Source organism: Physeter macrocephalus, unplaced genomic scaffold (assembly GCF_002837175.3).
Source record: "Physeter macrocephalus isolate SW-GA unplaced genomic scaffold, ASM283717v5 random_1077, whole genome shotgun sequence".
Lineage (NCBI taxonomy): Eukaryota > Metazoa > Chordata > Mammalia > Artiodactyla > Physeteridae > Physeter > Physeter macrocephalus.
The window spans coordinates 5,597-18,517 of NW_021146260.1; the positions used below are offsets into that span (position 1 = coordinate 5,597).

At 45.9% G+C, this 12,921-nt stretch overlaps 1 protein-coding gene across 1 annotated transcript in view; it reads right to left on the minus strand.

Annotated features, from left to right (window-relative positions):
* The window catches only part of LOC114485291 (phagosome assembly factor 1-like), a gene marked incomplete at its 5' end in the record, with an annotated part of 17,360 nt that extends 5,271 nt beyond the window's left edge, over nucleotides 1–12,089 (minus strand). The window contains 4 exons of the mRNA XM_028486466.2: nucleotides 1,065–1,148; nucleotides 5,505–5,587; nucleotides 11,689–11,804; nucleotides 11,923–12,089. Of these exons, the coding sequence (XP_028342267.1) occupies nucleotides 1,065–1,148; nucleotides 5,505–5,587; nucleotides 11,689–11,804; nucleotides 11,923–12,089 (450 nt within the window). The remainder of the gene's footprint in view (nucleotides 1–1,064; nucleotides 1,149–5,504; nucleotides 5,588–11,688; nucleotides 11,805–11,922) is intronic.
* Between the last annotated feature and the right edge of the window lie 832 nt (nucleotides 12,090–12,921).

The window sequence follows — 12,921 nt, forward strand, 5'->3', positions numbered from 1 at the left end:
ACGAAGACCCAACAGAGCCAAAAATAAATAAATAAATAAATAAAATTAAAAAAAAAAAAAAAAAAAAGAGTTAAAAATAACACAACAACATCCTGGACTGAAACAGGTGTTAGTAAACTGCACTTGACTGCCAATTAAGACAACCCTACATACCAGCAAGTTGTTTGTTTACATTTCCTTTTAAAGGGGCTCAAGAAACAACTCAGTGCTGGTGGTGTTAATATCCAAGCTTCAGCATTTTAGGAACAACAGTTTCCATTTTTCATATTCCCAGTCTTATTGTGTGACCCAAGAATGAAGCAAAACAACAAGATATAAAAACCTTACTAAAGTCTTCTGGTCCTATTCTGCAGTCAGTCCCCATTTTAAGTACGCTTTTAAGACTCAGGATCGGACTTCTCTGGTGGTGCAGTGGTTAAGAATCCGCCTGCCAATGCAGGGGACACGGGTTCGAGCCCTGGTCCGGGAAGATCCCACGTGCCACGGAGCAACTAAGCCCATGCGCCACAACTACTGAGCCTACGCTCTAGAGCCCGTGAGCCACAACTACTGAGCCCACGTGCCTAGAGCCCACGAGCCACAACTACTGAGCCCACGTGCCTAGAGCCTGTGCTCTGCAACAAGAGAAGCCACCGGATTGAGAAGCCCACGCACCGCAAGGAAGAAGAGCCCCCACTCACCGCAACTAGAGAAAGCCCGCACGCAGCAATGAAGACCCAACGCAGACAAAAATAAATAAATAAAATAAATGCCAAATACTTAGCTCTTCTCATTTTCCTATTCAACATAAAAGCCCCCTCCCCACAGCATGTTCCCAAATCTTCCACACTCTTTCCTCTTCACCTCTGGAGCCTGGGGCTGGAGTCCTTCCCAGCCTCTTTCCAACCATCCCAATCCACCCACAGCTTCTCTCTTTTTAGGGGAACAGGCACAGCTTCAGTCCCCTATATTGTGGTTGTCTCTAAACCACAAAAGTCTACTCCCACTTATGAGTTTCAGAAACATCCCACAACGTCACACGTTAATCAGCCTGACGTGAAACTTTAGTCGTCTTTTATAGTTACCTTAAGTCTCTGATTGAAAGCATCAAACAGTAGTTTGATCCCGTCCTGAGTCAGGTTAAGGATGAGGTCATGGCTTAGAGGAGACTACAAAAAACCAAAATAATAAATAAATACACACTCTGAACATGTAGTACTCTTACCAGCACCCACTGAAAACTTACAAAATAAATGCAGTGCACAGGGAATATCTAAGTGTAGACAGCTGACAGGTTTGGAAACCAGAAACTGGTTTGTGAACACAGTGTCCTCTACTTCCAGCCTTTGAGTTATTACCTGGGGGAAAAGGCCAAAATTATGTGAGTATACAGGCCATTTTCTTTCGAGGGTCCCGGGTCCACATTTGTAGCATGGGTTTACTGCTGTCAAACCTACAGAGTAGTTGATGAGGAATAAAAGCCTTGTAAAAGGCCTCGCCAGGATCCAAACTCAGCAAGTAACGGTCAATGCATGTCAGCTGAACCTATGTCCATTCACTCCCAGGCTGTCTGTACCACCCACAGGAAAACACATTTTATTCTTTGACTGTTTTATGCCAGATTCTAGGACAAAGAAGTACCTTGTGATCTGATTATGTATGAGATGACACTCTTACTCCTCCCTCCCTCCCCCCACCATCCCGTATCAGAAAGTGAAAAGCCCAAGTCTAATACCTAAGGAGTCATATTTCTACATTTGCCCCTTCTGAGTCCTGGGGGAAGGGGAGCAGCAGCAAAGCAGTGGACAGAGCTGGCCTTGAGTCTTGGTGAGCTGGTGACCTTAAGTGACTCTTTAGACTTCTCTGAGCTCTAGTTTCTTCATGGGAATACCATCATCCCTTCCCCTCCAGGGTTGTTATGAGGACAGAGATAGTAGATCAGAAAACACCAAGCTCAGCACTCAGCATACAGTACTCTTTCCTAGAGTCTGCCCCACCTGCCTGCTTCTGTGCCAATGCAATCAATTCAAAGTCTGAAGACTCTCCATACGCCTGAACCAGGCTGCCCAGAAGTAGAAGAAAAACACCACCATCCAAAACCCTGCCCCTTCTTGAAACTGGCACACAGCTGTCAAAAGGGTTTAGACAAGTTTCTTTATAGAGCTTCTCAAAGTAGGCCCAGTAAATGAAGGTATGCCTGTGAGAGACAGAGATATGGGCTGGAAGGCCAGGTGCCACTGCTGGTGTGGGCCTTACTGGAAAAATTCTCTAGAATGAGCTTTCTGAGATTAGCTCAGATTGTCTGCTCCCATCCACCCCACTGAGCTTCACAAGACAGCAGGCCCAGGTGGCATCATTATGCCTGGCAAACACTAGAAGAAATAATGTTGTAATTTTCCAGTAGGTCTATATGAATGTCTAAAACCTTAGGTCACTTATTCTCAACCCAGAATACACAGCTCTATTTATTTATTTATTTATTTATTTATTCCTTCCTTCCTTCCTCCCTCCCTTCCTTCCTTTCCTTTCTTTCTTTCCTTTATTTATTTATTTATGGCTCTGTTGGGTCTTTGTTGCTGCGTGCAGGCTTTCTCTAGTTGCGGCGAGCGGGGGCTACTCTTCGTTGCGGTGTGTGGGCTTCTCACTGTCGTGGCTTCTCTTGTTGCGGAGCACAGGCTCTAGGCACGCAGGCTTCAGTAGTTGTGGCACGCGGGCTCAGTAGTTGTGGCTCACGGGCTTAGTTGCTCCGCGGCATGTGGGATCTTCCTGAACCAGGGCTCGAACCCATGTCCCATGCATTGGCAGGCGGATTCTTAACCACTGCACCACCAGGGAAGTCCACACAGTTCTATTTCTGAGAGGGCTAGTCCATGGTGGTAAGCAGGATGAAGCAAGATTTTAGCATCTTTCAAGATCCTTGCTTGGAGTATCTGAATTTTCTTACACGCTCCCAAGATCTGATCATTTTTTCCCTGGCATTGTTACAATTCAGGACATAAATAAGCAATTTTCAAAAGCAAGCAAATCATCCTCACAATTAATGTTTCATTAGTACTTTATATCTACAGAACCAAAATACACATGTACTATATGTGGTGTTTAAGCAGGTCCTTTCCAGTTCAGTAAAGCTGTCTCTGCTAGTTGTTAACATCTCTTCCCTGTAAGAAAGATGGGACCTACCTGCTATGCACATTTAATTTCCAAGGTGTGATTTGCTAGAGACAAGATATTTCTGAAATGTTTAATGGGGCCAAATGATTTTCTGCACATGATGGGAAGCAAAGAGACAAATGGGAAAGGAAGGGAGGGAGGGCAGAAGAGGACAGGGCCCACATTTAAGAAGCACCATATCAGAGCTCTGAGAGACTATTTCCTCTTGATCCTCATCAAAAGATTATTCTATTATAAGGAAACCATATCCACTTTACAGAAGGAGAACCAGTCGAGTTATTAACTTGCTACAGTCGGACAACCAAGAAATGGGGAAAAGCATAGATCTGAACCAAGGTTTGGATTTAAAAACCTATGATTCCGGGGTCTTCCCTGCTGGTGCAGTGGTTGGGAATCCACCTGCCAATACAGGAGACACAGTTTTGAGCCCTGGTCTGGGAAGATCCCACATGCCGTGGAACAATTAGGCCTGTGAGCCACAACTACTGAGCCTGTGGTGCCACAACTACTGAAACCCGCGCACCTAGAGCCTGTGCTCCGCAACAAGAGAAGCCACCGCAACGAAGAGTAGTCCCTGCTTGCCGCAACTAGAGAAAAGCCCTGCACGCAGCAACAAAGACCCAATGCAGCCAAAGATAAATAAACAAACAAATAAATAAATAGAACAAACAAAAAAACCCAAAAAACCCTATGATTCCAGCTGCTTAGAAGACACTGGGGGAAATTAGCTTAATTAATGCTAAAACTATTATTTGTACCCAAAGGCTGGAATGACAGACAACAAGGTAATGATATATGAAATATACTTCATTTTAAATAATTGGTTAAGAAAGTTTAAAGCCTACTTTCAAATGTATCTAATCTTGGGTGCTTAAATCTGATTTACCTAAATGTACAGGTGGCTATAAGCTCAAGAAGTAAGCCCATTATCCCTGTTTTGATGGCTGCTACTTGTCATGAGTAAGTCCCTCATGGTCTAACACTGAAAGTCAAATAAGGTTAGGGATGATCTGAGTGCAAAAAAGAGGAAGTCACCATCCTTCACTTAATAAATGAGAAACCATTTTGGCATTGTGGCTCCACGAACCTCTGCCCAGGTACTGTGTTTTGTGGTAGGCACAAGAATATCCAAGCACTTGCTTGGAGATTAAGCATTCCCTGTCTCAGAAGGACCCCTCACATGGGCCTCACTAGGCTGGCAGAGGGGTACAGTACCTCTGTACTGTACATTATATCATACATTATATGAAATATAATGTTTGGGTATAGGTAACAGGCTCAACTCTGACACTAAGCCAAACTGGGAAGCCTCACAGGAATCTCACCCACCTCTAATCCACAACATTCTTCATGTCAAAAATAAGCTGTCATTTGCTTTAGGATCAGAAACTAATTGCGGCAAATGGAAATAAAATCATCATTTCGGTACTTAAAGGGTCTCAGAAAAGGCACTGAGAACATCTTATAGCCTGTGTAGGATCAAAACTATTCCCTGAGGTTTATGACACATAGGGCACCACAAAGGTTGCTCCATAGTGTCTGTGTCCAGAAGAACCACGGATTCCAGTGAGTTCAACAGAAGGGAGATTGCATTTTTAGAGATAAGAAGAATCTTATTTCTAAAGGTCTATAAAAATGTTTCTAACTTTACTTATAAAACCTAATAAAAGAAATCCTGATGTTCAAAAAGTTCTGCTCCAGCGCCAACCTAAAATATAGTATACTCTCTCTGGAAACTGAAAAGGTCCTTGTAGGTACATATAACATTATACTATAGGGGTTAATTCTGGGCACAACATTAATAGAGACTACCATAAATCAGACCAAAAAAAAAAAAAGTAAAACATGTCCATTAACTTGGAGCCAACGTTTTGTAATTTCCATATATCAGAACATTCTCAGTAAAGGGGTAAGCTATACCTGCTTCTTTTCAAGTCTGGGATGCTGTGCTAGCTAGAAATTTGTACTGCCACAATCCTGAACACAAACCACAGCAATCAACAAAGCAGAAAAGACTAAACATGAAAGTGGAAGGCAAGCACCCTAGAAGACCAGACAATCCCTGAGGTAACCTCCCACTGAAAAAGCCCCTTTTGAGAGCCAGTCAAACATAATAAAAAACGAAGTTTGGTTATTACGGCTCTTCTAAGCTTGGCAGCACTAGATTATCAAAACCACAAAAGTTTCAGAATCAAAGAAAATGTACTTGGTAACTGACTAGTGTTGAAGACTCTCCCATTCAAATGCATTAACCTAGGAATTCCTGCCAGTCAGTATCTCCCAGAGCATCTGCCTCCAGAGGTGACTCACTGCATAGGGATGCTATTTCAGTAAACAAATCAGCCACCACTCACCTGTTCACTGTAGAGAACCTGGACATTTTTTATGATGCGACAGTGCTTCTGAAGAATGGCTACTGCCTGAGCCAGAGGCATTCCTGAAATAAAGCAAGGACACCTGTGTGGTTACTTGGGCTATCCATTTACTGACATCTATCACTGTATTAGGCATTAGTCCCTGCAGTAAAGCCTGGGGTGGGAGCAGAGGCCACTAAAGTCTATGGACATATTGAGTAAATAAACGTTCAATAAGCAGTAAGAGCTAGAGAATAAAGTTAACGGCAAGCACTAAGGGAATAACTGGATTGTATAAGGGGAGGGAGTAAATATAAGACTTCCTGGAAATGGGGACTTCCATGTTGATCCCAAGCAGGCAAAGGGCTTAGAGAAAGCAAGTCAGCAGGAACCAAAGAATAGAGTAAGAAATGCACTGACTGCATGACCCTGGAGGCCAAGGTTCTGATTCTCACTCTGCCATGATTACATATAACCTAGGCAGGTCCTTCCTCTCTTCCTTTCTGATATCTGTCTCCTGTTTTAGTCTGCAGGAGCACATGATTTGTCAGGGCTCATTTAAAAAGTGAAAAATCACACATTTACCAGAATCAACTTATTTTATGAAGGATTTCAATGGATTCTCACTTATCAACCCAGAAACATCCTCTAAATCTTAACACTTGATTTTTTAACTCGTGGGCCATTTTAAACAAATTTACATATGCCCCCAGTTTAAGAAATCCAGATCCCAATGACATCTCAAAGATTCCAGGGACTCATGGGGAACAGCAAAAAGTATGTTCTCACAGAATGCATTATATTTCAAACAAGAAGAAACTCACAGAGACAATCCAAAAACAAAGCTTCATGAGTACAAAGACAGTGTCTGTGTTATTCACCACTCTCTGGATCCCCAGCACTGGGGACCGTATGGGTCCCCAGCGGCTGTTGAATAAACATTTATTTATTTAGTGGGACTGAAGGATTATGGGCTAGGTAATAAGAGAAAGGAAGAAGGACCACCATATGACCTTGGGGCAGCACAGTGGCTCACATTCAAGATCAGTTTACCTCTGATTCCAGGAGAGATGTGCAGAAAAGAGCTCACACACAAAGAATCAGAAGGTTAAAAAATGTGTGACCCATCTACATTTAAACAATGATCTAATCCTGCCTTCATTCAATGGTCCATTCTACAGTCTTAAGGGAACCACACCTTAAGGTACTTCCCAGCTTCCTATAGCATAGAGCCTGGCACACAGTAGAGACTTAAATGTTTGTTGAGACTATGAACAAGTTGATGCACCATTCAGCCTTGCCATTCCTGAAATCGAGGAGCATCTATGCTGTCTCTCCCCGAGGGAATGGGCAAACATCCATGTAGGCAAGACAGATAACCTCAGGTGCTGAGAAAGAGAAGGCCACATGGCACAAACCAGTTTCTTGAGGGACAGTTCTTTTGCACCTAACCACATCAAATTCCTGGCCTTGGACTCTTTGGGTCCTGAGGCTTCCAGGGAGTAACCCACCTGGAGGAGACAAAGCAGCCACCAATGACCAGTTGTCACACAACTGCTGGTAAAGGAAAGCTACAAAAGGCCTCTAAAGGGAACCAACCATGTATATGGCAAAGTAACCCGAGCACTATTCTAGCTCTAAGAGTTACCTAACCCCCCAAAAGGGTGTGGAGTATATGGTCAGTCTTCTAAACTCTACACATCCTACACCTTACTCATTATCTGCCTGCTTACAACCCTCCAGTGGTTTCGTATTACAGGGGGATAAAACCCAAACAACATGCCATCACCTAACAGCCCTGAATATTCTGGACCTTGGCCACCTCCTCTACTCTTTCCACTGCTCACCAAGCCTCCCTGTGTTCCTAGCACACATCAAGCTCTTGCCCACCTTAGGCTTTTGCACTAATCAACTCTGCTGAAATGCTCTTCCCATAGCTGGTTCTTCCCACTCTTCAGGTCTTGGCTCACACTTCACTTCCCTGACTGCCTTATCTAATGAAGCCTCCCATTCCATTTATTTATCTGTAAGAGTCTCCCCTACATGCCCCCTTGAGGACAGAGACAATGTCCGTCTTACGGCTGTATCCTCAGCACTCAATCACCATGCCCACCACACAACAGTAAGTGGTTCTATGTATCTGTTGAGCTCTGAATGAGTGAAATAAAGCAATTAGGTACAATACATAGATCCTGTAGGCCCTTAGGACCACCCTCTCCCTCTGAGAATTCTCATCCTGTCTCCATCAATACCACTCTTTCCTGCTGTTCCTCCAACTTTCCCAAGTCTCTATCATGGGCAGTATTTCCTTCTGCCAATCCCTCATTCACCCAACCAGCTAGTTTCTGACTTACATCTCAATTTGTTTTATGTATATATCAAAAGGCAAATAGGGGGCTTCCCTGGTGGCGCAGTGGTTGAGAGTCCGCCTGCTGATGCAGGGGACACAGGTTTGTGCCCTGGTCCGGGAGGATCCCACATGCCGCGGAGCAGCTGGGCCCGTGAGCCATGGCCGCTGAGCCTGCGTGTCCGGAGCCTGTGTTCCACAACGGGAGAGGCCACAATAGTGAGAGGTCCGCGTACCGCAAAAAAAAAAAAAGGCAAATAGGGACTTCCCTGGTGGTCCAGTGGTTAAGATTCCACACTCTCAATGCAGGGGGCCCAGGTCTGATCCCTGGCCAGGGAACTAGATCCCGCATGCCGCAACTAAAGATCCCACGTGGCACAACTAAGACCTGGTGCAGCCAAATAAATAAATAAATATTTTAAATAAATAAATAAACCTTTTAAAAAAGGCAAATAAAGAGTTGACAGATTAAAAGTGACTTTTTAATCTTCTCTTCAATCTGGCCTCTCCTCTGTATTCTGGATCTCAATATCTCTAACACAGTCACTCAAGCCAGAAACCTCTAGATTCCTCTTCCTTACCCATCTCTCCAAATCTAGTCTCCAAACTCTCTTCCTAAATCCATGCCCACAACACTTTACTAATAGACATCCTTTTTTCCACTGAACAGAGACTCTTTGATAGTGTCCCAGGCAGCTAACTACAAATAGAGAATCTGGGGATCTGATCTTCTTCCACTAGTACATCATGCTCTAATTACAATACCAAATTGCTTGCAGCTCCCCACACCATCTATCTTTCCCACTTTTTTTTTTTTTTTTTTTAAACCTGACTGGAAGATTTATGTCTATGGAAGTGTAGTTGAAAAATCTGGCGGTAGACTTCTGATAGGGCCTTCCTGGTGCTCACTGGCTCCAGGAATGGTACTGGTTCCTACAGATTAATAGGAAGCCTTCTCTGAACTCCCAGGTCAGGTCAAGTCTCTTCTCCCCTTCCACAGCACCCTGTACAACCTCTACCTCATTATAATAAAATGAACTATTTCTGTACTCCTTCCCTCCCACTAGACTAAGCTCTTCAGGACTTATGACCACTTCTTACACAATTTTCAATGATTATAAGCTGAGTCCACAGAATGACCCTTCAATAGAGTAAGCCCCCAGTCTCTCTGGAACAAGGTAATCTCAGAGAAGACCATTCTCCAGTGACCCTTTAAATCTACCCTACTTGGGCATTTTCAAGATTAATTTTTTAAAAATTTTTATTGGAGTATAGTTGATATAAAATGTTGTGTTAGTTTCTGTTGTACAGCAAAGTGAATCAGTTATACATATACATATGTCCACTCTTTTTTAGATTCTTTTCCCATATAGGTCATTACAGATTACTGAGAAGAGTTCCCTGTGCTATACAGTAGGTCCTTGTTAGTTATCAATTTTTTTCAAGATTAATTTAAAAACAAATTTAGAGATATGTCTCCATACCATTACATCCTGCAAGTCTCACTGAAAACATTTCAAGTTTGCACTGCCTTTACTCCACCATTGGTCAACCCATGGGTGGCACTCTCAGACTCCTCTCTGCCTAGGTTTTCCTGTCTCTGTGTTGTTGGCATTTCCCTAATCTCCCAAGAGTACACAAAGGCCAGGAAGGCAGCCAAAAAGCTGGATGCAGCTCCTCACTGTGCCAGGTGGATGATGGCAAGGGCTAGATATATCTGCATTTGCACAGATTCCAAAAAGAAACCTGGAGACAAAGCTGAGCCCATACTCAGAAGGACAGAGCAGTGAGAAGCAGAAAATCCCTGTTAGGCTTCTTTTTCTCCTCTCTGCCTTTCTGAGCCTGTTCTTCATCTGGCAAATGGAGGTTACCTTACAGGGTTGTGGTGACTTTAGTCTAGCCTAAGAATGTAATTCTAAAGCACGGATCCACTTACTAGACCTATCCCTACCTATCAGCCTCAACTGCAGTTTAAATGTGTTGAGGGCTGGGAAGAAGATTGAGACAGAGGGAAAAATTACTTTTTTATAAAAAGCTTGGGGAAGTTAAATGACCACCATCTCTCAGGCAGACACAATTCAAAATTACAATTTTTTTTTTTTTTTGGTCATGCTGCGCGGCTTGTGGGATCTTAGTTCCCCGACCAGGGATTGAACCTGGGCCCCCGGCAGGGAAAGCATCAAGTCCTAAGCACTGGACCGCCAGGGAATTCCCAAAAATGCGGACTTTTAGGACCCACAAAGTAATCATCAAGGCTGACGATCATCAAGGCTCATTCCCTGCATAAGCTTTCACTCAAAGTTCAATTCTGGGCCCAATGTACACAAATGCTCTTTTCACTGTTTGTGGTTGCCACTTAGCCTAAAAAAACTACCCAAATCCTTAATTCCTAGAAACTGGCAAAGTTAGGAGTAGGGGTTAAGGTATCAAAGCAACAGTTGACAGAAGAAGCCTTACTCTCCCACCCAATTTTTTGGAAATCTCAAATGATATCCTAATCACTACTTTTGATCCAGAGACTGTACTACAGAGATCCACAACCTGGTCACACCATCAAGCACAGTTTGAAGCTATAGTTACAGTTTTCACTCCGCCCTGTGAAGTCTTGGTATGTATGAGCATAAGCTGTGGTTAGGGGAGGTTCTTTCCTAACTAGAAGCCAAACAGCATCAGCATGACAAATAGGCCTGGCGGTAAAGATATTATTATTAGCCTCTCAATCAAGTTCTTGGTGCTTCACAAGAAGCTGCAGGGTTACGAGAGAAGGTGACTGAAAATTCTCAATTAAAATGGCTCCTACAACCCAGAGGAGGATTGCTGTTCAGTTCACGGAGACACTGAGCACCAGCAGAGTGCTACCAGCAAATCTGTTCTGCAGTTTCTCAACGACCCTATCTCCATAGACACGAGTCTTCCAGATTCAAGGATAAGCTATAGCCCAAAGGAGCAGCTGACTCAGTCCAGTAGCCCAAATTAGTGACAAAAGTTCAGCCCCGCACAAACAAACAACAGACACCCACTCCCCACCCCCGCTTCCCAGTGCTGGAACATAAAAGTAAACACCCTCTGGGGTTACCGAATGCAAATGATTGTACACATAAAGGTAGTGACGTTGAGGAAAGGGAAAAAATGGGCCAAAACTCACAAAATGGCCAACGTGCATTTTCTACAAGCTAAATGTTACTTTCCCCGAACTCCTATTTCATTCAACTTTTAACTCTCTTGGCTAAGGTTTGGGTTTAGATTACACCACACATCAACCACATTAAAAACGAGAAGGAAGCTAGTCAGAAGTTCCTTTAACACACACAAACTCTCCTTAACTCCCTTGACCAGATCCCCGACATCTGACGATGGGAACAGTGCCTGGGTTTCTCCTAGAGGCTACCCACAGCCCAGAAAAGCAAAGGGAGACAGACCACTGTGGCGGTGTTTAAGGGTGTCAGTCACTTCTTAGTTATTTGGTCCGTAAAATGGGGATAGAAATAACAAGAGCAGCGACCCCGGCGGCATACTTGAGATAATTATGCAGAGGAGAATAGGGCCTGGCCCTGAGTCAATGTTTGGGGCGTGTCAGCCATTGTTATTGTTATTATTACTGAAGCACTGCCCCAGGAGGGGCCCCGCCGAGGCCTGATGCAAGGGCGTCAGGGCCTGGCAGAGCGGCACGGTGCCGGGTCGGGGCGGTCGGAGCGGGCATCTAGTGGCTGGAGCTCCAAAGAGCCGAGGAGCCGCGGGCGCAGGGGAGTAAGGAGCAGAGCCCAGAGGTGGGAAGGGCCAGGAAGGAAGAAAGGAAGGATCAGCGAGTAGGGTCGTGAGGGAGGACCCCATACTCACCCAGCGCGAATTCCCATTGCTCATTTCCCAGAGAGCGCTCGGGCACTACCTCCAGATCCAGCATTGGTTCGGCTCGCCGGGGCGGCCTCCCTGCGGCAGCGCGGACGGGACCGGAGCTGAAGAAACAAAGCAGCAGGTGACCCACCGCCCCCGCCGACCCGCGGCAGCCCTGCTCTCCACCTCTACCCGGTCGCCAGCGCTACCGGCCCAACACCACACCTCACCTGACCTCACCTCACCTCACCGGCAGCAGCCTTGGGCAGCGGCGGCAGCAGGAGCGTCTGCGGCAAAAGTGGCGTGCGGGGCCGTAAAGTGTGGCAGAGGCGGGGCAAAGGCGGGATTTCAATTGCGGGGGGAGGAGCTAAGGCGGAGTCACTCAGGCGCAAACTCCGGATAGGCTGCTGCGACAGTCCGGGCGAAGGCAAAGAGAGGCCTCAGAGGACCGTGCGGAAGTGCTGGCGCTCTTGGAACGAGGCGCACCATACTCCGTGAACCCCTACATCTGCACACCACACCGCACACGTTTCACACAAGGATGTGTGAACCACGCAATACATGCATGTGACATGGCTGTACAGCACCTGTCTGCCGTCTCTGCATGTACGGCTCACTCACAGTCACTGGGCGCAAAAGGCGAGTTCCGAGGGCGCACCACCTGAGGTCCAGCGGGGAGGGAGGACACGGAGTCGCAAAGCCCAAGACGCGCCAGCGTCCTGGCACTCCCGGTTGGTGCCGAGACTGACGGCGGCCGCAGCTGCCTCTAGTTGTCCAGGAATGATTCCTTCTCGCTGCGGCCCCTCGGGCTCGGGTCGAACTCAAAGCAAGCGAGGAGTGGGCTCGAGCATGTGTGTAGGGGCGGGGCGGGGGGGCAGTTGGGGGAGAGGACTAGGGTAGAGGGGAGGAGCTAAGCCCGACCTCCTGGCTGAGTACCTTCAGCTGTGCGCAGCCCCCAAGGGCAGCAGCTCCGCCAGAGCCGGCTTTACCGCCAACGCTGTGTGGTTTTGACCAAACCGCTGGTACTCTTTGTGCCTCAGTTGCCTCATTTACAAGTCGGGAGTAGGGGGTCCTTTAGCCTGTTCAGCCTGAGCTTTTGGCCCGTGCCCTGGGACACTCTAAAACTGAAAGGCAACCAGGCTTCTGGAGCTGACCCTTGGTGAATGCAGCCTCCGGATTCTCACAACCACCCTGAGACGCAAGATTGGTTATAATCTCACTTTACAGGCGGGAAAAAAA